This window comes from Scleropages formosus, chromosome 23 (assembly GCF_900964775.1).
Source record: "Scleropages formosus chromosome 23, fSclFor1.1, whole genome shotgun sequence".
In the NCBI taxonomy this organism is placed as follows: Eukaryota; Metazoa; Chordata; class Actinopteri; order Osteoglossiformes; family Osteoglossidae; genus Scleropages; species Scleropages formosus.
Genome location: NC_041828.1, coordinates 145,364 through 172,388, shown reverse-complemented (window position 1 = coordinate 172,388; position 27,025 = coordinate 145,364). Strand labels below are relative to the sequence as shown.

The following is a 27,025-nucleotide window of genomic DNA, read 5'->3' as shown; positions in this document are numbered from 1 at the left end:
ATGCTACTCTCCACGTGGCCTCAACAGGCCGACACGCCGCCGTCTTCTCCGCGGGGGGCGTGGTTCTGGCATTAGCAAAGTGTGTGCTCTGAATGCGGCTCCTCACACACTCCCAGCGGTGCTGCTTAGAATGAATCATGGAACCAATTCACAGCTCTAACATTTGCAAACATGGGAAGGCAAATATGACAGACAGGACTTGTTTCTTGCCCCCCCTTTGCCCCATAGGGAGCAGCTGCGAAGGGCAGGAGGTCAGCCACTTCTTGGCAGGCACCGCCCTCTGGCAGCAATTATGTGCTCAGCAGCGGAACCCTGGGCCAACACTCAGAGCTGCTCTTGAACCCGAGCTCTTCTCATGCCCACAGCCCGTGGCGCAACACACGGATTTTACAGAAAGTGCTGCAGCACTGCAGCACCGCTTAGCAAATGATCTTCAAACCAGTTTCTCAGTGTGAGGGACATGGTTGCCTAGCAACATCCCCCAAGTCCACCCATTGACACGCAGTAGTGGCAGTTCCACTCTCTTCCCTCCAGGGGGCTCTACTAGCTCACCTTAACAGTGGTGAGCTGTTGATTTCATGAATGAAGAGTATTATTTTCAACAATAACTGTACTGGAAGAGCCTTGCTGTCAGTCTATGGGGTCTGTTCCTTCAGAGAGCTGATGCAGTTGCGGAAAATTTGCATGGTCTTTATGATAAGTGTACAGTAAAGACACACACACACCACACACAAATGCATAATTATTGCATGTTTGTAAACAAAGCTTTACTGATATAGATAGATAGCACAATGTGAAGCTACAGCTGTGCACAGACCGGTGGACCGGACCACGACCAGCAGATGGAACACAATAAATAGCTTGAACTTCAACATCTGTACTCTGGAACTGCCCCAAAGCTAGAGAAATGTACATTTATCAGTGCAACATATACGGTTTCCATACATCAATTACATAAAACTTCAAAATATTTCTCCACCACTTTTTTTTTTGTTTTTACACCTATATTCTCTAAACAAACACAACTACTGGGTTTGAGTTATATACAGATCCCTAGACAAGGCACAATTTTCTATACAACATGTACAAAATCAATGTCCGGAGGTGAGAAAAGTAAAAACGTTGGTCTTCGTTGTCATTCATGATTGCACATGTGAGAAAATACGCTTAAGAAGGACGAGCGGAGACTCTCACCATCCGAGTGTTGTAGGTTCTACAAAGTGACCAGCATTGGAGAAAAAATGAGCTGTTTGACCGAGGCTTCAGGTGGCAATGACCAGTCTGTCCTCATCGTCGCTCGAAGCGTCGTTGTAGTGGACGGTGACCTTTGGCCGGGCCGTTCCTGGCGTGTTCGCTCGGCCCGATGGCGCTCTCTGCGCACCTCTTTCCTGGGCATCTGGAAACTGGCAGGAGGGCGGCGGTGGCCTTTCCTCGTACGGCTCGGCGGTATTCCCCGAGCCACTGTCCTCACAACAGGGCCTCCCGCTGAGCCGCGTGTCACAAGTGGCCTCCTGGGAGACCTGCTGGACTGCGGCAGTGCCAGGGGGTGTCGCCGTAGTGCTGCCAGGCTCTCCCTGGCAAAGCCTGGCACTCAACGTCTCTGTGAGCCCCGCAGCTTTGGAGGCGGGCGGAACGGGGCTTAGCGAGGGAATGAGGGCAGGCAGCGTGAAGTTGAGGATCTGCAGGCTGGGTAGGTGAGCCTGGGGAGTCGGGCTACCTTGAGGGGCAGGACTGGCAGCCAGCACCTGTAGGCCCACAGCGTTGATGGCGAGGCCAGGCTGCGGAAGGAGCGGCGTCGAGGGCATTCCCGCGTTGGCCAGGCCCATGAGGGTGAGCGCTTCCACCCCCAAAGGCTGTACGGCCTGGGGCGCCGCGAGGGTCTGCAGGCCAGCCACACCCACCTGCCCCAAGGGCAAACAGGGCAGGACGCCACCGCTGACGGGCTCCGGGCCAGCCTCCACCCGGGGGGGGCTCTTCGGGCCAGGTGTGGGTACAGGGCTGCTATTGCGATGGATAACAGACACTGCAGGGATGGTGAGCTGCACCGGGCCGGCCTGCACGGGCACGAAGGTGGAGTATGCCGCGAGGCCACTAGGCACCAACTGGATGCCACCCACGGGGACCATGCTATAGGGGGTGCGAGACGGCTGCTGGGAATGCAGCGGCAGGTGGCTGAAGAGGTGCGTAGCTGCGCCTGCCCCGCCCTCCGGGATCTGGCTCTGGGGCAAGAAGTGGAGGGAGCCCGGGGGCAGGTAGGCAGAGCACGGTGGGAGGCTGGTCTGGGTTCCGCGGTCCACTGGGACACCCACTTCACTCATCTGCTTGGGGGAGGTAGATGAGACCTCCTGCAAAGAGAGAGAGGATGCCACGGCATGAGCATCTTGCCCAAAAGGAAGAGGGAAAACCACTGCCTACAGAACCACCCTATCCCCGAAGGGTTAGACTACTGCCTCCGGCATAATCCTTTCCTGCTTTTCATTTGATGGCCTGATGCGTGAAAGAGAGCACTGGCACACTCATCTCACCTGGCTGGGCTTGGCCGCCAGCTGGCCTGGGGGGCTCAGGGGCAGCTCGGAGTCCGGATATTCGATGGACATCTGCCTGCACGGTGAGACAGGACTCATCATGGGCACCGACTCTGTGTCTGATGTGTGGCAGTCGCTGGTGGAGACTGCAGGTAGAGGGGGGCTGCTGGATGGGAGAGAGATGCAGGACAGGGACATCTGGGCCAACAGGGCACTGGGCGGGCCGTCTGCTGGGACATGCTGCGGACTGGCAGAGACAGAGGGCGTGGCAGAAAGGCTGGAGTCAGCTTGGCTGTCTTCTTCATCGTCCTCCTCTACGTCATTGTCCTCCTCCTCAGGTCCGTCTGACTCCTCCCCCTCAGATCCAGGATGTTCTGCTCCTGTCTGGCTACGGTCCCCTGGAACCCAGGTATAGAGAAGACAATGCTCTCCATCTCTGCTGATATGCCTTTGCCATGTAAAGCATGCAATGTTTGAAAATTCTCCCGCTTTAGTGAAAATGCTGAGCAAATTCCAACGTGGGGCTCTAAACATGAGAGATGTGGATTGTGCAACAGGAAGCGCAGAGGTCAAAGAAACAAAGTCATCGTTCCCAGGCTCTGTGGGATTCTGCTGTGGCACCTTTGAAAATGTAACGAACATGAATTTGGTTGTTAGAATATGCAGCTACTGATAGAATAACCTTTTCGGGTACAAGCTGGACTCCTTGCTCACTGATACAAAGAGCCTCTGGATAAATGGCTTCACCCTGCTCATGCAAAGACCTAAACCAGAATGAAGCAGAAAGGAAAAAAATGGAACAATAACGACGTGAGACGGAGGCTGTGGACACAGGAAGTGTCATACATACACCCACGGGAGCAGCCTACGAACAGGATGAAATGAACACGGCTGTAGCTGCCGAGAGCTCAGAACTCTTCCAACTTCTCTACTAATATTAGAAGCTGCAATTTCCTCTTTCCAAATGCTGCACAAGCCGCCCACGTGCACTCTGGGGCGGCAAGAGAGCGAGCCGCATCCAGCCCTGCCACTTAGACTGCAGCGAAACATCGACCCGCACAGCTGCACACTACTGCACTGCCTGTTGTTTGCGTTCCTCCTCCTCCAGTGTGTAGAACCCAAATCTAGCATTTCACTGACAGTCCCATAAAACCTCTTACGACGTGCACTGATTGTCGGTCCTCTTGGCTAAAGGAAAAAACACACTTTCCCCACTTCCACTACATGAACAATGTGTGTAGTTTGTGAACACAGACTGATGTGTTGTGTTGTCTCCAGATAACCCCCCAGAGGGAGGTCAGGTTTCCTCAAACGGTTCAGAGGCTGACGATGGGCCCTTGGGAAGGAAACACTCCCACTGTTTATAATGAGACCACCGAGATTGCAATGACCACAGAGAGTAGGTCTCAGCCTTCGGTGCACCGCCAAGCTTCTGAACCGGATCCATACCCGAGTCCTCCGTGTCTGGGTCCGCTGCTGGGCTCGCAGACATGCCCATCTCCATGCACTTCTTGCTGTGGGCCTTGGACTTCATGTGCTTGGTCAGGTTCCCTGTGGAGAACAATGGCCAGTTTGGGTATTTTCCACATGGTGAAACAGGCCACGTGTCACTTAAATAGGGGCACCTGCCTTCACAAGACCAGCTCTACCAGACTATTTATTAGAGAACTGCAGCTCCTTCGCCCTGGGCTTTTCATTTCAGCAAGTGTGCTACGTACAGGTTCCACATTGGCACAGGCAAGTCGCACCTGTACGCTACATGCAGGTTGAGAACTAACATTACGGGAGGGTCCTGTGTGTAGATTTGGCCTCTATCCGAGCCAATGCGTGTCTATTATCGGGGAAATGAACCTCTGAAAAACCAGATGTATTCTGTCCTTGCCTAACCTCCACATCACCATGTGGCCTCACAGGTTGGGCTAATGAGTCACTCTCGCTTCTTGAGATTCAAGCCGTACTTCTCGGAAACGTAGAAAACCAACTCGGTGCATTCACACGTTTAAGCTGGCCCCTCAGAGACATCTAAACCAAGCCAAGGAGTGAGATTTGAGGGGACTCACAAAACAAAGAAGCACTAGAGTGCCCGAGATGGACCTCGCATGTCTGACCAGTATTCGCAGCCAGGTTCGATTCATAAATTTGCAGTAAACCATTACAGGCGACCCTCAATGGATGGAGCGAGAGCTCACCTTTGGTCTTGAAGGAAAAGTTGCAGTCTGCACAGTGATATGGTCGAACATCACTGTGCGTGCGGATGTGCTTGCGCAGCATGCTGGGCTTTTTGCAGCGGATGCCGCACTCCTCACAGATGTACTTCCCTCTGCCCCGCCCACGCACATACACATACTCCTCGTTGGACTTGTACCTGTCCGAAAAACAGTGCCCGCTGCCTAAGCTCAAGACCAGCACAACAGTGATCGTACTCTGAGAAAGTTCGACTGATCATACCCGCCGTCAAATATCTTGACCCGTCTCGGCTCCGTCTTGGAAGAGGATGACTCTCTGTCTGCCTCAGTCCTGGACTGGGCATCCGATTTCATTTTGCATGTGGCCTCCTTAGATTTTGATGTCTGAGGAATTAAGACCTGTGAGCAACATTGAATTAAGTTGCATTAAGGATGCTATGCAAGCAGCAAGGTCCTGACATCAAAGACTGGAATTTGTGTACTTGCACTATAATTACCTTGGGCATGCTGTCCTTCAGCTTACTGGAATATGTCAAGATGTCAGATTTCACACTTGTTGTTACGGACTGAGTGTAGAGGGTTTTCTTAGTCGTTTGTTTGGAGTCAAATAAGGACATCACCACCTTAGTGGGTAGGCCTAGTGGGTTTGGGTTGTTAGTACTGACAGACCAGCTGGAGTAGGCAGAGATGCGTTGATCCGTCTGGGGAATGTGGAGAGGCTTTCTCTTCATAAGGTAACACCAAGTGAAGGTGGTCGCAGTTTTTAGGCTGGGAAAAGACAGACGATGGGTATCTCTTGCATTGACCACTGACACTGAAGAGGCATGTTTCACTTGTCCATGAAAGCCCACTGATCTCACGGGAGATTTGCCTACGGACTTCATCTCCTCACACATGCCTTGTGACTTCAGTGGGGATTTTGCTGGCAAAGTAGCAGCATGGCCCAGAGGTACGTGCAACGCAGAGGTCGACACTGGACAGGCTGCCTCTCTGGAGGCTTCGATTACAGCAACAGGTTCTACAGCTTCGGGAACCATCATCTTTGAGCTGTCACATCTTTCAGAATCCAATGTGTGGGTCTTCTCAGATTTTGGTTTCTCTTGATCCTGCTGACCACCATCAGAACCTAGTGGGCTGTCTGCTGGCTCGGTGGTGCAGACCTGTCTGACTAAAATCAGTTTTCGCTGCCTTGTTACTTCAACCATCTTGGAGTTTAAGTAAGTAAGTGATCTGCCATCAGTAAGGCAAGCAGCACCATGTTCATCCTTCACTCGTTTCTGGTGCTTCTCCATTGCAATGTCCAGGCTGTTAGCGGGGGACAACATCCGCTTGCTGGAGGCTGCTGGCTCCTGTTGTGGATATAGGGCCATAGGTGACACCTTCTGAGGGTAATGCAAGCTATCTGGTCTTGTTACTTGTTGGATGTTATTCTCATTGGTCACGTTCTCTACAGGTAAGCTGCAGGGTAATTGGGGACTAGTAGAGACTGGTGGCCTGTCTGGAGGACTGTTGACATCACTGCCAGTGGAGAGTACTGCAGAGGAGTGACTGTGATAAGCTACAGTGGAGGAAGTGCTTAACTGTTCGTGGGTAACTAGGATCTGTGGCAAAGGGGTGACACCTGCCCAACTGTATGAGGCCGAAGTGCCTGGAAGGCACATGGGCAACACAATGGATGCTGGCAGATGAGCAGTCTGTTGATTCTGTGGAGTTGCACATGCATTCTGAACTCCATCTGTTGGCTCTGACACAGCAACAGTCTCGCTGTTCACGGGAGCCCTGTTGACAGACGGACTGATCTGCATCGCCTGAGTGCCTGGGAGAGAGTATGTTGGGCTTGCGTTTAGGACAGAGTACTTCAGCTGGTACTTGGGCACAAAGATTTTCTTGTCCTGTGAGTCAGTAGAGTTGCTCTGAGGATCCCACATACCTGGCACATCCTGGACTAAGGACTGTTGCATACTTTGGCATGTTACCCTGGAGGTCTGATGCCAGGGGTGTGGAAGACCATAAATTGGGGGTTGGTGAGTTTGGCTTCCCAAGTTAATACTCTGGACTATGGGTGCACTGGATTGCTGAAGGGCTTCGACAGGACTAACTTGGTGTGGAATAAGAGGCTGAGAAATAATGGGCCTGGTGGCCGGCCTTTGAGGATGAGGAGGAACTACATTTGCAGATGGAACCCTATGGACAGCCATAGCCGGCTTAACCACTTGCTGCTGATTCTCTGGTCCAATTTTTAAGGACATTTGACGAACAAGGGGCCCCCTCCTCCTTTCAATGAGAGGCACTTGGGCCCCTGTGGCTGCTTGTGTACTCTTTGGTAAGACATTCTCCAGTGGTGACATGGACCTGGTGGGTGATGCTGTTCCACAGTCAAAAGATTTACTGCGGTAGTCTGTAGTAATTTCCACAGAGGGTTGACTGCAGCTGATCTGCTCTGATGCAGCTCGCCTCATTACCCTCGAATCAGGAACTCCGAGAGTATTAGCAGCTAAAGGCAATCCCTGAAAGTCTATCAATTTCCCAATACATTCTCCTCCCCTCACTGGACTGTCCGATCTGGACAAGTCATCCCTGTCAAAAGAAGCAGATACACTGGAACCACGAGACAAACTACTGTCTCTGCTAAGGGTACAGGACAAGGTGGACTCAACACTGGACTCACCAGAGGAATGCTCCATTTGAGCAAGTCGTATCCTCTTCTTTTTAGGGGGCAGCTTCTCAGTGGGCAGCTTGGAGAGACTTTCACTCCTCTGTGGCCAGCTGAATGTTTCCACATGTTTTTCTGGCTCATGCCCTTGGCTGTCTTGTTCTCTGTCAGGTTCCTCTGTTACCAAAATTTCTGGCACCTGGATATTGTTTTGTCGTACCAGTCGCTGTGCTGAAGTGCCATTCTTTGGTGGTGCTGATAGGGAATCTCCATGTTGCTCTGTCACAGGCTTTTCTACACTAACGCAGAGGTTCTTTACAGGTGTTGTCTCAGAGTGGCTTTCAGTTATGGTTTTAGTTACACTCTGGGTTTCTCTTTCCAAAATATCAACAGGTGAAGACTTATCAATTGATTCCGATGTCTCGAAAGAATTAGGCCTACTCAAAGAGTTTGTGTGTCGAATGACAGATGTAACGCTGCCTTGCCTCTGTAGGTCTCCCCTCTCTTTACTATTGACACTAATTTGTGCCTCCCTGATAGGAGAAAGTCTCGAATCTGATGTTTCGGTGCTTCTAGCTATCAGTTGCACGTGGGGGATTTGTGGCAAACTGCCGGTAGCCTGCAGATCCACTACAGTAGGATGCTGAGAAAAGAGCCCACTATGGATGTCTTTGGAAATATGGGATGAATCAAAACTTCCAGAAGAAGGAGGACTGGTGTCTGTTGGGGACTGGTCATCATCATCTCCTACACTTTTCATTTTCCTTCTTTTTCTGACTGCTGAAACCTGCTCCATTAAGCCTGATACCCCTATTGTCCTCTGGTGAAACACTTGAGGCTGTTGGATGCTCCGGAGACTGTGGTCAGGATCCATCTCTCTGACAGGTATGGACTTACTTTTTGGCGCATGAAGCTCAGAGCAGTAAAACTTTTTGTGATTTTCAAAATTTTCAAGTTTTCTGTATCGGTTGCGACACGTCTCGCACTCATACATGGTGCCTTTGTTTTGGTGGGGCTTTTTATTTCTCTCCTGTGCAGCACCTTGTTCAAAGGACTTGCTTCTCTGCAGAGAATCAGCATAGACATTAGAGCCATGGTAGCCCTCATCCATGGACCTGGCAGAGGAAAGCCCGTGTCCTTCAGCTGAAGAGGAATCTTCAATTGCAATCTGCCTTACAAGGGTGCGGGCATGCACTGATGGGTTGGGGGTTGGAGGGGTGGATGTAAACACATCGTCATTGGCAGGAGCGATTTTGTCATCAAACGACTGACAGATGCGCAGAGGGTGGGGCTGAGGTGCAGCCTTGATTGGAAGAGCGGAAAATCCAGGTGTTGTAGGCATCGAGTTACTCCTCGTTATTGGTAAACAGTCCATAGATGGATACTGAGAAGGGACAGACAGGAGGAATACCTGTTTAGATTTATCCGTGGGCGTAAATGGGGATTTTGGTATGTCAGAACTGGAACTTGACCTCCTGCCCATTGGTTTAAGGTCAAACTGAAAGGAATCCTTGAATATGTAGGACTTGGGGGAGTCTATGCTTCCTCGTCTGGACAGAGAAGTCCTCCTGGGCTTGACACTGTCCAGCTGTTTATCGTCAACTACCGCTTCGTTGTCCGAAATCAACTTTGAAATATGTTCCTCAAGCGATAGCGCTTTAGTCTCCAGAGGTGGACGCATCTGTCCCTGTATAGTGGGGAGTTTCTCGCTGGTGGCCTGCATAACAGTCGACACCACTGTGCTAGGGCTGTGGAGCAGGTTTTTGGATGTCTGTTCCATGTCTGTTGGTGGGGTGATTTTGACAAATGGGCTTGGAGGACTCATTGCTTGGTCTGCACTTTCCGATCGTGAGAAGTAACCAGAGTCTGTACTCCCCAAACTGCGGGGGCTCAGCAGACACTTGCCTTGCTGCTGCTGGGAGAAGTCAGTCGCCTGCTGTCTTTGCAGCTGAGCATGCCCACCACCAGGAGGTGACTTGCATTGCTGCTCCTCATCTTCACTTACTGCTCCCTGCCGTGGGCTTGCGCAGTCCACCTCCTTCAAGGAAGACAGGGTCATGACGTTAGCTCTCATGTTCACTGCCTGGAGATCCCTCTGCCTCTGGGTTGTGGCAAGATCTGAGGTACCCTCTACAACCCTGGGACTGTCGGCGCGTAGTGGGGACACATTCACAGGATGGACAACAACCTTTGGCAAAGCAGCTGTCACTTTAGGCTCCGAAGCCACCTGATTGTTTACAGCAACTACAGGGAACTCGACCTCGCCTTGGCTATCATGCGTGCTCTGCAAGCTGCTCTCGGACAGAACTCTACTGCTGCTCTGCGATGAGTCTGCGTCCAAGTCAGCTACGCTTTCTTTATCACTGTCAGCACTCTCTTCCACATCCGAGTGCGCACTAAGACCCTTGTCGGACTCCTGGGACAAGGCCCTGCTCCCCGCGTCAGGCTGTGCCACCTTCCCCAGTTTGATGGCGTGTGCATGGGACTTCTTATGCTTGTACAGGTTACTCTTTGTTTTAAAGGAAAAGTCGCAAGTTAGACAAGGGTAGGGCCGTTCCCCTGTGTGGGACCGTTTGTGTTTTAATAGCACGCTGGGTTTCGCACACGCCCGGTTACAATACTCACACACATATTTCCCTTGCTTCTTGGGTTTCTGATCCTTAACAGAAGTATTGCAAATTGGCTCCATACCTGGGTTCACAATAGTTGCCATCTGTACTTGGTTGTACCCTGGTGTAACTGGGACCTGAACTGCACTGGGAACACTGGCTGAGACTGACTGGCAGGTGTAGACCAGCGGCTGACTTTGAGGCAGAGCCTTGTGGCCAGAGGGAACTGGTGTGTGAGGCAGGGAAGTTGCTGGCATCATTCCGTACAGATGCTTAACACCAAGCTTCTCCCGATGGTGGGTCATCTGCAGTGTGACTTGCGAGTTTGGCTGGCTACTCTCCGTTGTAACTTCCACAGGCCGGTATTGCAGCGATGTAGCTGGTTCCGCAGCTTGCACAACCGCCTGTGTAGTCTGGGGATTATGGTAGCGCAGCCGTCTCATAGAAAACTCTGGCTGCATCACAACAGGCTGAGAGTTAATTCCATAGCTGACAGCTGGCTTGGCGGCAGCACCTTGTACCGTGGACTGCGCTCCAGGAATTGCTCCCGTCTTCCCGAAGGGTGTCACACAAAAGGAGGTTTCCTTCTCAGTTAAGGAGCTGAAGTCTGATTCCATGGCCTTGAGCAAGACCTCTAGCGAGGCACTGGAGTGCGAGGGGGATGCCGCACCAGCCTGGCTATTCCATTCTCCTTTCATCCCAAAGCTTCCCATACCACCATCGCTGCCCTCGCCTGCATCACGCAGGGGCAAAGACTGCTGCTGGCCAACAGACACTCCTGTCTGCATTGGCCTCTTGCAAATGGGGGACACCGTGACCTCGTTTGTCACTGGCTGTCCCTCAGGGGGGCGGTGGCGTTCTTGTGGAACACCATCCGTGTCCCCATTTCGCTCGGGGAAGCCGAGGGAACTTGGGGAGGGAGCTCTTGTGAAAGAACAGCAGGCTGTGTCCTCTTGGCACGAGGTCCCAGGGGCCACTGCTCCACAAGTCTTAGTCTCTGGGGCCTTTTTCACCGGTGACTTGGGAACCTTCTTCAGCTGGTTTTCCCCAATAACCTTCTTCCGCTTCAAGCCCTTAATTTCTCCATGCCTGCAGCCTCTCTCAACAATACCTGCAAAACAGAAGGAAAATGTGCCCATCTCCAGACAAACCACTATCATTCACAGAGACTATGTCTTTCTCCACTTTATACTCCATTTAATACTGCTGTTATCTTTGCTCATTATGTAATTATATACATTCTGGTTAAAAGAATTTGAGAAATCTGATATCTAAGCGGTCAAGTGACATTAAGTTTTCATAAGGAACAACTTTATTTTGAGCAGAGTCCACCAGCAATCAACAGTTTTAATGATTCAGTGAACTGACAAATAATGTTTCTTCAGCTCTTGCAGATACAAACAGTAAGTGTGACTCTCAAGGAGGTCAAATGTCAAGCAGTACAGTTGAATGATCAACTAGCACTAATGATCCCTATTGCAGCAACACGCTGCACGCATGCTGGGTGCCCATATCAGGACATGATGATGTAATTGAGCAGGAGCTCAGGCCACTGGAGTGCATTTTGAGACAAGTTTTATAACTTCCATTTGGTGTCTAGTAGCTTCTTGCTGCTCCAACACCACCACTGGGTGGCAAGTCCCTCTCAGGCTTATGGCAGTTACAGCAGTTCCTATTTTACCAAAAGTGGACAGTTGTTAAAGTTGACAGAGAATCCCGCACCTGTTCCCAGGTGCTTTACTAGCGCTGTGGTGAAGAAACACCCCCTCGGAGCAGTAATCAACCTGTGGACAGGGGCTCTGGACACCCATCACTCACCAGAGCGAGAATGAGAATTGCACAAAAAAGCCTATAGAATGAAAACATGTTTTTGAAACCAAAACATTTTGTTCTGCTTGGCCACAAGTTGCACAGAAAGGGTTTCATGCCAAATATCTATAGCATAGCACATATTTTGTGAAGAGCCATTATGGGGTCCAGAAAACCATATATGAGGGGACACAAGAGAACTGGGCCGCACTTGCTGCAGGTATTGAAATCCCACAGAATCAGGCTGAATTGACATCTTTCCTGCCACCTTTTTTTTTCCATCTTCTTGCTTACCTTTCTGGGCAATTCTGGGATCTTTAAGTTCTTTCTGTGCCTCTTCTATTTTATCTGTGAAACAAGAAAAAGGTTTAAGAACATGTACTGAGTAACAGGCACAGTTTCAGGGCCATCTGGAGGTAACGAGGGACACACTGCGGACATGTTCACGATGAGAAGTGCCACCTAAAGCCTCACAAGGGTTATACACCTGCATGTGATCAGCTATGTGTGTTTGTGTCACAGTGAGGGTACATCTTCTGCTTGCATACCTTGCCTGACAGAGTCAAGCCATTCTCTTACTCCAGTCCTATGTTCTTGAACTGGTTCTATCAACTTAAAGTTCAGGGTTTAATGTTCCTGAACAGAGGTGGGTTGAGTAGCGAAGTATGGTGCATATGGCACTGTTACTATTAATAAATAAATAAATGAAGTACTTGTTCAAATATTTGAGTAAAAGTTTTTAAAACAAGTACCAGGTCCAAAAAAGTAACTTCAGTAGTTGAACAGTTGTTTCAAACAAAGCTTTTGAATGTTACAAACTATTAACAACGTTAGCGGCTCTAATTTAACTCATTTTTTCAATAAATTGAATTTGGTATGTAACTAAGCAGGATGTTGTCGGACTACTCAAATAAATATAAAACAAATAAAAGACCAGAGCCTGACAGGAATTATTATTAACCATGATTTAGATGACCCCTTTGTCCATGTGCATTTGTTCACGTAGCACATGTACAGTATGTCGCTTTGGAAAAAAACATCTCAGAGAAAAATACAGAGTTCATGACATCAATGGAGGGAGAAATTTGGATGCAGACATGAGATTGTAGGGTACAGTCAAACCAGTGTACATTACATGGGTAGCTCTATATACAGGTTTCTTTTTCGAGCACATAATGTAGTACACGTTTATCAAGCACACAGGAGATCGGGCAGAAGCGAGTCCAACAGAGATGAGTTTTAAAGCCCTTCTTAAATGTAGAAAGGGATCCAGCAGTTTCGAGTGAGAGGGGGAGGTCATTCCACCACATTGGAGCCAGAACCAAGCACCGCAGTGCTTTTGATTTCGGACCTTGTCTGCGTGGGACCACCAAGAGGCCAGAGGTGGAGGAACATTCTGGAACAGAACAGCATAGGGCCCCAGGTCTCATAAAACACTGAATGGCCCTCTAAAAGAACACTTAGAATTTACAAAATTTGAAAGCGTTATTTTATAAATTTCTTCATTTTTATGGAGAGAAAATTTTGAAGATTCAAAAAGGTCATTCACAGTCTGTCGGCCAGTTAGCAGTGCGTGTGTGTCCCGGTTAAAGACCTCTGACAACGAGCACTTCCATACGAGAGCTTTCAAAAGGTACACGAGGCAACTTAAAGAGCCCAAAACAGGCCAAATTACAGGTGCATCAGCCACAAAAACCGCAAAACTATTGAACATGTCACAAAGAACAGCGTCCAAAGTAATGAGCATCAATTTTTCTTGCTGTATGCCTGTGTTAAAGCGCTCTGTGTCACTGTGTGAGAAGAGCGCTCTATAAAAAATAAAAATAATAATAATAATAATAATAATAATAATAATAATAATAATGATGATAAAGCGCATCGGCAAAGAGCAACAGTGGTCGCAAGCGGAAGCTCAACGACAGGGGCAGACAGACACTTGACGGGACAGTCACTAAACGCCAAAGTGAACAAGCACGTCTGTGAGACAGCGTGAACAAGAACTGCACACTGTGAGCTTCTTCTCACAGCTGGAATTTATGTCAGGGCTGCCATTAAGAAATAGCTCATATCCAAGGCCAGCACACAAAACCTGGAGCCCTGAGCAAGAGAAAAAAGTACTATGATCTGATGAGTCGTCTTTCACCCCGTTTCCTCCATCTGGATGGGTTTACATTTGCAGAAAGCCAAAAGGTGCCTTCAGTCAGCTGTTCAGCGTGGGGGGGTCCATAATCCACGGTGGTTTGGGCAGTTATCTGCTGGGGGTCATTAGGGGCGACGCTTGCTCTGTACGGTCATGTAACATATAAAGGAATGTGAGGAGCAGGTGCACCCTGTAGCGCAAACCACTCTCTCTCTTCCCTCACGATGCTCCTGTATTCCAGGATGATCAGGTCCCCACACAGGCCGGATGAAGTCCAACACCCTCCACAGCCCCCTGCTCGCCAGCACTAGATCTAAACCTCCTTACACCTTTATGGAGTTCCAGTCCTGGTGAGCGCAAGGTGAAAAGGAAATGTCCACCTCCTTCGTCCTCCACAATTGGAGAATTTTCTTCTTGAAGAATGGTGCAATTTCTCACTACACACAGTTCAGGAATTATCTGACAGCATTCCAAGAAGGAGTGAAACTGTTCTGAAGACAAAGGGTGGCCCCAGTCCTTATTAGCTACTTCATATTAATATATTGCTAGGTGTTTCCATGATTTTGCATTTGCTATTTCAGTGTCACTTCTATAGGCAGACACCTCATTGATGTGAACCAGCAACATGGTGGCATCACACACACACAAGCCGTGTGTCGAGAACCCTGCGTCTGTACCTAAAGCTCTTCATCTGCTGTTGATGCACTTTGGTTTAGTCCGAGTCGCACGTCTCTTTGGAGAAAAGGGTCTAAGAAAGGAACAAAAGTGGAAAAAATGCAAATACACATGTAATGTAATGTTCTGTGGTCAAAGCTGAGCACATTATTCCAGGGCAGGTTTCACTACTACACTGCAAGCTTTGCATGAGACCCTTGAACTTAAACCCTACAAGAGTACAGATGTACCCAGGTCACTGTATGACTGTTTCCTCGGTATATCCATGTACACCTGTATCCTTCTGTTCAAACGCTTCTATCTTACGCCAAACCTGTTCCGAAGCTCAGAATGCCACGGGGCTCCGACAGTGACCACGAGTTGACTATAACTCCCTCTAAATGGGTCATTTACGGAGGCAAAACCCTGTGGATTTTGGGATGCCGAGTTCCTCCGACGGCCTCCGTGGTGCAGACTGCTCAGAGCGGCGCTCATAAGCACGCTCTCCAAAAAGACCCCTTCCCGTGCCAGCGGTACATTCCTTATTTAGGGCTCTGTTGTACGATGCTGGTACTCCTCGTGAGCTGCACTCTTTCAAGACTGAGTGGTGAACTCAGCTCAAAGCCTTACGTGAACCAAGAGATCGCACGTCACGTCCGCCTGGAAGTTGCCGTGGAGCTCACCCTATGAGCTGGCTCCGAGCGGTCTTGGAAGAGTTGAGAAACCGTGGATGAGTCATTTGCGCAGGAGTCCCGAACCAACGGCGTTGCCCTCAGCGCAGGTGCCGACATTGAGGTCACAGGGTCAAACCACCTTACATCATTCATCTGACTCTTTCCTCCAAGGTGACTTTCAAGTTGAGGTTTGCGAACTAAGCCACGTACAGTAATTTACACACTTATACAGCAAGGTAATTTTTCCCGTACTAATTGACGGCAAACATCCAGATTACTTGGACCTGGACCTTCTGAGCACAAGGAGAAGGACTAAACCACTACGCCACCTGCTGGCCCACTTGTGCGCGCAGGAACACAGTGCGCCACACTGTAACGGTACCATTTAGGAAGGGAGTTTGGCCTTCGCTGCTCTTTCCTTGAGAGCTGACGCTGAAGCAATGAGCCATTTTCCCAGAATGCAAGAGTAATGCTGAAAAAAAGCAGTTCTCCCTGGAGAGCGCTCCCCCAAACTATAGCTATGAGTCCAGGTTTGCCACACACGCACACATGCACACGCACACGCACACACAGAGGAGATCCTCTTTGGGGCATGTCCAGACAGCAGCTTTCCCGAAAACACCCCCAGCGGAGGTCTGAGCCACACGCTGAGCGCCAAGAGCGGAGGGATGCACTACTGGGAAGTGCTGACTAATGTACACACTATTTCCTGTGTCACACTGGGGGAGGAGCAGGTCCCATACAGGCTTCTAAACACAGACACTGAGTGTGTCTGACACTTGCTGTGTTTGTCACTCTGATCTTGATTGCTTGTGCGTTTGTGTGTTTTCCAAGTGAATGTTCATAATGCCAATGGAAGGTCCCAGAATGCCTTCCTGCCTGCCTCCACCCCACCCCCTCAACGTACACTGCACACTCAGGGCTGACGGACACTCTGTCTCATCATCAGGCACCGCGGCTGTGAGCCACAGGATCATCTTCACTTTATTAGTAGCAGCAACAGACAAGGGACTCAACCCAACAACATTCCTGTTAGGTGCTTAACTGTGCGCCACCTGCCACCCAGATGTCTTCACAACAGTCTGCAGAACAGAGCTGGGCGGCAACATGTACATGTAACAGAGAAGAGGTCACTACGGTACCTCTGCGGAGAAACTTGATTTTCTGGGTCGTTTTCTGCCGTCAAAAGTTCTCTTAGTTCTCTTCTCCTCAAACGCTCGAAACAGTGTACTTTTACTTCGTATCAGTCACCTTTCTCATACCCCATTCTCGTTGTCCCTTTTAAATTGGTCTCCGGAGATTTAAACGAGTTACTTGTAGCGCGAAGCATTAGTGACCCCCTCTTGGTGGTCAGCTGGCATTGGCAATCATTCCGCTGACCGTTGTCGTGGGGCGGTCACTGCACGGTCCCACGACGCTAAGAAGAGCCTTAGCCTGTAGAGACCTGAAAGAAGCCAGGGAAAGTTTTCCTTTTCTACGGTCAGCAAGCGACCACACAGAGCGCGGAGCGCACAAACACACACGTCATTAATGAGCGCGACCAAACGTCAATACCCACACACACCAAAGTGCACACAAAAGAACGGCTTGTGTGTATTGTCCCTGCTGTGGACATCCAACACACAGCTGAATGTTTCCCGAAGTAGATCTTTCAAAAGGTACAGCAGCGGTTACCTTAATCGGGACAGGCACTGGATCTATGCAAACACACACACACACACACACACACACACAGAGCCATAATGTCCACGGAAGAACCCTTTGAATGTTGAACTGGACTCAGCTGAGACCCCATGACTGCCTGGCCAAAGGTCACACCACATTCCCTGTGTGCGCTTATGTGCGTGTGTGTCTACAGCTCTGCCAGTAAAAAGAAGACACTACTTTTCAGAGGAACACACCACCGCTGATCTTCTGAAAATGACAGCTAAGCAGCTGCTTCCTGCCACACTGCTGCGCGCTGCGGTGACATACACACACAGCGCGTGAGCGAATCTGAGCTGAACGGGGCCGCAACGAGAGGAAGCTCAGCTCGCCTCGCCCTGCGGGACACCGTCAAAAATACGTTCCTCAGAACGATTAAGTGACATCGCTCAGCATTTGCATGCGGCACGGCAGGGACGCGGGACACGGACTCAGCCAGCTGTGCACACGCTGCGAGTACCGGCCCAGCGTCACGCGTACATACGCCGTCCCGCACACAACCCCCGACATGTAGCAGCTGTCCTGGGGGCTCCAGGGTGTCTTTACCGGGGGGCTGGGTACAGATCTTTGAGAACAGCACCCTGGGGTCAGAACAGTGCCAGGGCCACCGCCACCGCCACCCCTACCGAAGGGGGTTCCAACGCAGCATGCGCAGGAGGACACAGATGCCCGTCTCGCTGGCAGCCCACACAGCTCACAGTTTGGTACCACAGTTTTACTACACTCCGCTTCACACCAGGACTGAGGCAGAGTGTGCGCTATCGCCAGGGCGCCATCACACACACCAAGTAAGAGAGAGAAACTGGGGGGGTGTCACACATGAGAGCCCCCTCAGCTCAAACATAGCGTTGCCAGAGAAACACTCGAACTCCGGTGCACAAACGTCGAAACGTGACGCCAACATTTTTTCCAGACACTTCCATTTCCAATTTTTTCTCAAAAAAAGAGGTGTAAACAACTTAACGCACCCAGTTTTTACACAGAGAACAGTAAAGCGGCTCCTCGGCTTACGAACGAATGCGGCGCGAAGGGCTGTTTGTAACCGTTTGCAACTCCTAAGTCACTTTTGCCATAAGTCACGATCAGCAAAAGGTAACGCTTATTTTTAATTTGCTGTGAACTGCATTAACATTAACGCTGATTTAAAATAAACGAAAATAAAAACATTACATCTCCACAAACTCCTATCAATAGCACTTCCGGGTCGACTGATGCCGTGAACATGCCACCGGTAACGGACGCTGCGAAAGAGCAGACAGGAACTGTAAACACTGCGGACGCGAGGTGAACGTAGGCGGCTCCACGCCACTATTCTGTTGGTGTTCTCTACCGCCATCCTGTGGCTCGGAGGCTAAACGCTGGATTACAGATATTTATTTTCTAACATTTCTAAAAGAAGACAACGGTAGTTCACAAAAATAAAGTGGACAAAGTTCGGAATTTTTCTATATATATATATATATATATATATATATATATATATATATATATATAAAAAAAAAAAAAAAAACTAGCCACTCTACTGTTTGTACCACGATGAACCACTGGTGTCTCAGTCCAGGATAAGAGATCGAAATGAATGTAAAACGACAAAGAGCAGATTGAAGCTGCAACTCTCTGGGTCTTAGATGGAATACGATGGGGTCTTTGAGAAAGGAACCCAAAAAAAAAAAAAAAAAAAAAACACACACACACAGATCTGTGAACATAGAGCTGAGCTATGCTCCAAATTAATATTCATAGAAACACAGCCGTGTGCGAACCATCAAAAACATGCACATTACAAACGCGGAGAACACCCGAGCGGAGCAGTAACAGTGACCCTCACACTCGCGACCCTCAGTCGGAGCGGGCGAACGGGCGGGGGGCTGGTGGGAGGACCCCGGCGCCCCGCTTACGCAACACCTCCCAGCAGTCCCACGGAGCGGGAAGCTCGGACTGCGCACCTCGCCAGCCTCGGGTCGCCGCAAGGACCTACGGTAGCAGAGAGTGCCGGAGCAGAGGGCGTCTGCAGGGCATCTGCGGTTACCCCATGGGGGCTGTGGTTCCGAACCAGGAACAAATACACTTCTGTCAGGTGAGAGTCCCACCTGCAAGAGGAGCATCGTGCCGCCAACCTGTCCGTCAGGCACGCACTGACAAGGTTGAGCGCTGTGTGCGCACACACACACACACACAAAGAAAGACAGCCAGCAAGACACAAACACACACACTCTCAAACAGAGTTTGAGCCAGAAGTACTTCCTTACAGTAAGCTGACTGTGAGGCTCAGCCAAACAAGCGCAGAGCAGAAACACAAACAGGAAGCGGATTAGAGCCCCACCCCGGTGGCCCCTCCTGTGACCCATCCACACGGTACCTGCCCCCCAGGAGTGAGCGCTGGCTCCACACGGCGTCCCTCGCGCTTGCAACAAGTCCCTCCGAGGAACTGACTATACAAGTGACTGCGAGCGCAGCGAAGCCGCCAAGCTTCCCACGCGCCCCAGCACCGCGCATGCACGCACCACACACGCGCACCCACACACCAGCGCTGTCTGAATGTGGAGCTGCAAGGGTGTCTTCTGAGGTAAGACACAAACACGGGCGGGGGCAGGAATCACAAACCCACTGTCTCTCACACACACGCTTGCTCTCACACACACACACACACACACACACACACACACACACACACACACACACACACACACACACAGGACCTATGTGAATTTCATTATTCCCCAGCACAGGGCTGACCCTCACCACTCGGTGCCGTCCCTTCGTCCCTTTGTGCGTTTCCAAAGCTATAAACACACAGGTGTATGACAGGCCGCCAGCCCACAAGCTCAGCCCCAGAATCCACCCCCGCCTCGTCTCCATGGCAACGACAGCCAGAGGAAGAGACAGCCCACATGTTATGCAAGAGGAGGAGACGATGCCAGCAGGAGTGCCCCCACCCCTCTCCCCCTGTCCTCATCCCTGCCCCCACAGACAGACAGACAGACAGACAGACACGCGCGCGCACGCACGCACGCACATGCACGCACACACACGTGTGCTCTGTGGTCCTGATAGTGGTGTACACGCTGCAGGAACACAGAACTGAACCACACACTGATGCCGTATGAAGCTGCTGTGCTTCTGTTCCCGTTTGTGGTTCAGTTTTGTCCCTAACACACACTGCTGGCTCAGCAACGAGCGGACAGGACCTCTGTGACTCTGTGTGTGTGAGAGAGAGAGAGAGAGAGAGAGAGAGAGAGAGAGAGAGACACCGACCTCTCACACAGGAAGTGGTGGTGCCACGGTGCATTTGTTGCTCAGAGACAGCATACCAATGCGAGCACACACACACACACACACACACACACACACACACACACACACACACACACACACACACACACACACACACACTTGCTCACTCCTACATGTTCCTGTGGGCCATCAGGCATCTGAGAGGCCAACCTGAGAATGAGGACCATGTCTGATCATCAGCACCAGCAGCAGTAGCACTGTTACCCCGTTGCTGACGGCAATGGTAAGATGCAGACACAAACACACATAGATGGGACTCACACTGTCAGATGCTCATGTAGTGTTTGAAGAGCAGTGGAGAAAGAGAAAGTGGTAACCTCACTCTTCAGCACAGCGCTGACTCTGCCATTGTGCTCCGTATCCCTTCCAGAAACTTCTGCATTGAATATTAAGGCATACACTGGACAGGTGCACACAATACACTAGTGTCATGATACACACACTGCTGCATGGCTCTGAGAGAAACTCTGGGAACTGGTGTAAAACTGGGTTCTGTCGCCACAAAAACAGCGGTCCTCTCGGCAGCCCCCTTGCCCCACCGGGAAGCTAGTAGACACTGTACAGTAGGGTACTACACCATAGTAAAGGCCGTTCCCTACTCTCAGCGATGTGGCCCCCCCACATGTTCAAGACCAACACAGAGGGGCCCCTTCTGCTGAAACATAATTTTCCACACCGACCCGCAGCGCCCCCTGCAGGGCATCTCCATCCATTCACAGGCATAACAGAACACATAAGCCCAGACCCCCCACCCCCCACTCCAGATGTTGTGGGTGCACTCTCAAGCCTTCTGTTGTAGCAACCGTTGCTAAAATGTGGCTGGTGGTGTCGCGGGCGGAGCAGTTGCCTTGGCGCCAACCGCACTGGATGCATAAATGCTCATTTGAGGAAATACCGGTTTGGCTGTATCAGATGTGTCGAACCCTAGCAGCCCTGTTAACCCTTCACTGGCAGCAGGGAGCGTAGCGAAGATGCAGATCTGCAGACAGGAAGGAAAATGCCAGCCACTAGCCGAGCACCACCCCTGCCAGGTCATATCAGTCTTTTAACTAAGGGAGAAAAGACTTGATATGAAGCAGGGTCATGGGACGGACGCACAGGTGCATGACCCTGCCAGGAAGTGCTCTGTCGAATCCTGGGCTGACCTCGGAGTGGTGTCAGTCTCTATAAATTGTGCAGAGCTGCAGAGGAGTGCCATGAGCTGGCACTAATAGTGACTATTGACCCTCGCACACGTGTGCGCGCACGCATGCATGCACACAGCGCACCGGGACACGAAACGGAGAGTTATGCAGCAGTATTTTTTTTGAACCGCATTTTTGTCAAACCGTGTTGTCAGGTCCAAGGTCAGGAACCTCCCTGACCCCGGGCGACAAATCACAGCGCGCAACCGGGAAGCTGGTTTCAGACCCCCTTCTCCGAGTCGAGGGCGAGCAGACCTTTCAAGTTCTTGGGGTGGTTCTGCTTCGTCCGCGGCATCTTCTCTTCCCCCTCACACCTTCATGGCTGGGCACTGTCAGCAGGTGGGAGCAGAGGGCAGCAGTGCCCGGGAGGACAGCGTCCACTCACCTGCAACAGGACACAGGCATCACATGCAAATCGACAACAGGAGCTCACCTGCGGTACTTCATGGCTTGGAAATTAAAATGAGGGTGATTTCATCACACACGGGCCAAAAGAGATCCCCTGTGGTGCAAGGCGGGGAGGTCAGCGGCAGCAGCCAGCCCGGAGCACGGTGGACAACGTGGCTAAGCGAGACCTCACACAAGCGTCTCGTTGAACCGTGCCCCATGGGGGCTGCGACAGAGAGGCTCACGTCAGACTTGTCAGTCTCTTCACTCCCACCTTGCACACGGAGATGTCAGTCACGGGAGCTACAGAAACACCAGGAGGCCCTTCACACCTATGAAGAAGGTGGCACAGATGGGTTCGCATGTGACCCTCATTCCTCCTGCAGCTGCTCCACCTGGAGAACCTCGGTACCAATCAGGTCTCCCCTGACGTGAGGGAGGACAGAAGATGCCACTTCATCAATAGCCACATCTGAGGGCCCGTTGGCAGCATCATTACATCATCTCAGCATCACTTCATCTCTTCACCCCATCACCTCCTCCAGGCCCGGGCGCTCATCCTCTTGCTGCTCTGTATGTCTGATGAGACATGATGATGATGACATTGATATTGATGACGATGACGACGGCGACGACGGACCCCTACAGAAAGCCCCCCTTGCGGTAGTCCATGTGCGCTATGGCGATGACATCACCGCATTGTGGAGGTGCACCGGTGCAAACTGGCGCGCGCACGTAGGCTCGGAGGACAATGGCACGCGGGCTGGCACACGCACGTCTCCCGTCAGCGCGCGCCTTCCCAACGCAGGGTGCGTACGTGTGTCCCCTGCCCCCGGGAACGCGCATGAACCCGCGACGAAGCGAAACGGGGACGGGGACGGACCCCAGAGTAGCCATGGCATGGAGCCGCGCGAGCGACGGTGCGCGACTGCGGGCTGCCAGAGAAACAGCGAACAGCGCACGCCTTACTTCTCTAAGGGCGCGAGGCTCCGCGCGGCGCTGTGCGGCTCGAACCCGATTCCTTCCCGTATCCCTTCGCGTCCTTCTCTCTGTCCTTCGCGTCGCTCACCGTAACCCGCGCCGTTTCGCAGCGCCGGTCACCTGGAGCGCGCGCCAGCGGGGGGCGGGGTCGCGGGCGGAGTCCAAGGGAGGATTCGGTGGGAGGAACCGGGGGCGGGGCCAGGGAAAACCCCCTTCGCCTCGCGACGCGCACAGGCGCTTCCCAGTCGGGCGAATCACGCAGCTTCCATGAATGACAAGAGAGGAAGGGAGGAGGAAGAGGGGAGCAAGGGAGGAAGGGGCCTCCGCGGGCTTCCACAGAGGGAGACACGGCTCGGGCGGTGCAGGGGGTGCACGGGGTTGCGGTTGAATAAGCGCCCCGCACGTCCTGTGTCCGCTCGCTCGCGCGTACACACGCGTACACACACACACACGCGTACACACACACACACAGCAGCAGCGCTGAGCTGAGCTCCGCGGACGGTTACGGCAGAGCCCCGTCACAGACAGAGAGCGCTGTCACACGGCTAGCTAACGGCTAACGGCTAGCGTAGCGAGCCCCGAACAGCCCAAAGAAAGAGTACTAAGAGCGCCCTTTGTGGCCCCGCGTCCACACGTTCGCACCCCCTGGACACTCGTACTTACAGGCCGCGCTGCGAGGCGCTCTGGCGTCCGAGGTAAGCGCGGACGGCTCTGTTTTCTCGCACTCCTCGCGCTCTTCTCACCCTATTGCAGGAAATTGGAGGCCAGTGACGTCAGCGGGTGTCCCGGCCCGCCCCTCGGCCGAGGGGCCGCATTGAGGGGGGCGTGCGAAGAACGGAAACGGCCGAAAGCTGCGTTCGAAGACAGCTTGAAAAGAAACGGCTGAGGCGCCTGCTTCTTAAAATGAGCGGTAAACGCGCGAGCGGCTGTTACAGCGCGCACATATGCTGCAGAACTGAGGCCCGCGAACGCTGCCGGTGCCAGTTGAGAAGCAGCGCCGCAGCGCCCGTCGTTCCTCGTCGTCCCCCTCGGAGGACCGACGGAGTTCCCGGAGGTTCCTCGCGGTCGGCTTGCGCTGCGGCCCTCCGCCGTCTGGGATTTCCCTCGCGCGGCTTCGCGAGCCGCGCTTCCGTGCAGGACTCCGTTCGCCCAGGCAGCGGGAGAAACACGCAGCGCCGAAAACGGAAAGAAATGAATGTGAATAAAGGCTGTCGGACTGTGCACTTGGCCTTTGAGTCAGCGGTGTCGTCGGGTTTCCGGCAGCGCGGGGTCTCCCCTCCTGCCACGGTGCCACAGAAGCTGAGCATCAGCGCGTCCACTGCCAGGACAATGAATGACATCACCGGCAGCGACCTGGCAATGAGCTCCGGCAACACCATGCGCCGGGCATTTAGTAGCAAGAAATATTGAGTCACGTGGCGCAGCTTTTAAACTGATATTACTAGCAGAGTAAGGGGACAGGAGTCAGTGGCACTGATACACATAAGAATTTAATGTGCGCAGCCAGTGGCACTGGGAGAAATAGAAAGTAGTATCAATCAAATCAATCCTCTGATCGATGGAAGCATAGTGGGAGTAGATCTGCAGTACAGTGAACAAAGCACAGGTGCATCGTTTGATTCTCTGCAAACCCGCGCACCTTCCCTTTTCCACATTCGCACCCGTAGCAGGAGCAGGTAGAGGGGCCTGCGCTTCTGGAGTGCGGCTCTGAGAAATGGCCGTCCGGCACCGGGTTACAAACATGCGCTAGATCAGCGCAAGGCACAGGAACGACGGAGCGACGCGTTTTGCTTTCCACACTGGAGCTCTGCGCTTCTCCACGCCTCCATGCCTGAACACGCTGGAGATGCTCTGGGCTCCACCAAAAGTGCCCGACGCGGCTGTTGTCTGGCCGAGCGAAGTGAACTGGGCAAATTTTGCACAGCCGGAGTTCGAAAGGGGCCCTGATTTTTGCACGTAACTCGGCAGTAACGGGCGAGAACGGTGATGCGAAGCGAGCAGGCCGGCGACGTGAACTTGAGCGGGCGAAACACACAGACCCGTTAGAGCACTGTGGTACACGCTGTGCTGTATCGTGCCGCTACCGTGTGGTAAACTGGGGCTCCGAGCTGGACTCCAGCCACCTGCCTCCTCACGACTCGCAGAGATGCAGCTCTGCTATTTGTGGGCAGCCTTCACGTCTCTCCATATGACTAAGAGCATATTTGTGTAGCTCTGACACATCACCTAGTGAAAGAAGGTCAGGTTATTTCTGTCATGCACACATTCAGTGTTTATTAACAAGCCTCTAATGATTGTGAGCGACTTGCCTAGTCCGTGTGCTCGGGCACCAACACAGATCTGGTGCACAGATGTAATACAAGCCCTGTGCATTGTGGTTTAAATGCCGTGAATAATGTGCCATGTCATTTGCATGTATCTGGTTACTTTAGGGGGCGCGGTGGTGCAGTGGGTTGGACGGAGTCCTGCTCTCCGGTGGGTCTGGGGTTCGAGTCCCGCTTGGGGTGCCTTGCGATGGACTGGCAACGCGTCCTGGGTGTGTCCCCTCCCCCTCCAGCCTTGCGCCCTGTGTTACCGGCTTAGGCTCCGGCTCCCCACGACCCCGTCTGGGACAAGCAGTTCTGTGTGTGTGTGTGTGTGTGTGTGTGTGTGTGTGTGTGTGGGGGTTACTTTAGGTGGGCGTCAGATGTGTGAATGAGGTTCCTGTGACAGATGACACACATCTGAGGTCAGAGGATGTGACCTTTGCAGCCTATTTTATTGCTGGATTTGTATCCTGTTGCGAGATGCGTCTCCCAGGATGGATGGATGGATGGATGGAGCCTCCGTCGGTGAATGATTGCCTGTGAAAATAGAGACTGGGACTTTGGTGGAGAAGCTGCAGATAAATAATTCAAAGGGCACACCTACACAGGCCTCATTCGCTGGTGCATGTGGAGCCCGGCGTCAGACACGCTGTCTGTCTGTTACATAAAGCCACAGCTTCTCTCCGCCCACAGAGTGGGGGGTGCCACGCGCCACTGGTAGAGGTGTGTGATTGTATGCCTTTTGTGCGTTGGGATGGCGTCAAGACACCTCATCCGGCTGCGCTCGGTGGGATTTGGACGTGGGAGCTGAACGCTGCCGCTCCAGCATGAATCAAACACCTCAGTTGTAAAAATAAGAGCTGCTGTCACCTGGAGGCCGGGGATCCAGCACAGGGACAGGGGCCTTCCTTGGCCTTCCTGTCTCTCTAAACCCTCCAACTGTCACTCCGAAGCGATATGCGCTGCTCCGCCATCGCCCTCCGACTTGACAGCACCGGGTTGCTTCGTCGCCCCGGCTCTGGCAGCTGTGACGTGACACATGCGTAGCTCTTCGCCTGTTACCCTGCGCTAAGGAGGGTGCTCGGCTAGGCTGAGCGCTCCCTCAGGAGGTGTCCCTTCCGGAGCTCCAGGGGGGCCCTGGCATTGTGCCCACAGGACCTGCTGAAAGGCTGCGGTGCGAGTGCAGTAACTCAGACACTGCCGGTGCCTCTTTCTGTACTTTCACACAGACACGTGTTGTGTGACAGGAGAAAAGACCCTGTGTGATCATGAGGAGACAAAGGTCTTTGCTGTAGCTTGAGGCTCGAGGCTTTGTGGAGAGAAGATCTTTTTCACACTCTGATCCGTAAGAGCAAATAAAGAAGCGTACGAGGACACCATGCCTATAGCACAGGCTGTTCGCGTCGTGGCTTGTGCTGTGTGTGCTGTGCTCCGCCTGTTGTGCTTTGGGTCGTGTAACATGCTGTGTTTCGTATGCTGTGTCGTGCTGTGCTGTGTGGCGTGGGGGTGTGTTGTGTGTGCTGTGTGCACTGACGTTGAGCGTTGCGGTCTGGGCACGGAGAAGTTCTGCAGGGGGCCGTGAGGGTCGAGAACAGAACGTGCGCTGCGTTTCCCGCCGCTGCACTTCCTGCTTGCGTGTGGAGAAAGTCCGACGTTTCGCTCAGTTTCATCAGCACGTCGATGAATAATCTATAATCTCATTCCGGAAGGACGAAGCCGAGCTGAAAGCAGACACTTAATCTGCACTCTCGCGCCGATCTGAAATCCACAAAGCGTTTAGAGGAGCACCTTGTGGCTACGGCTCTGACCGCAAGCTTCTTGTTCGTCTATCTGACGCTTTTCTCCAAAGCGACTCAGTCTTAAGCTCCTTGCACTCATTTACCCCTTTACAGCTGGGTGCGGATTTTTACCGTGTCACT

At 52.1% G+C, this 27,025-nt stretch overlaps 1 protein-coding gene across 1 annotated transcript; it reads right to left on the bottom strand.

Annotated features, from left to right (window-relative positions):
• Positions 1–741: 741 nt before the first annotated feature.
• On the bottom strand, positions 742–23,566 carry hivep1 (HIVEP zinc finger 1). The gene is made up of 9 exons (XM_029248138.1): positions 23,464–23,566; positions 21,688–21,817; positions 12,077–12,130; positions 5,209–11,084; positions 4,974–5,110; positions 4,715–4,890; positions 3,975–4,076; positions 2,526–2,923; positions 742–2,345 (listed from the first exon to the last, which is right to left on the bottom strand). Exons 2-9 carry the CDS (start codon positions 21,725–21,727, stop codon positions 1,263–1,265), a joined length of 7,866 nt encoding a protein of 2,621 aa, XP_029103971.1. The 5' UTR covers positions 21,728–21,817; positions 23,464–23,566; the 3' UTR covers positions 742–1,262.
• Between the last annotated feature and the right edge of the window lie 3,459 nt (positions 23,567–27,025).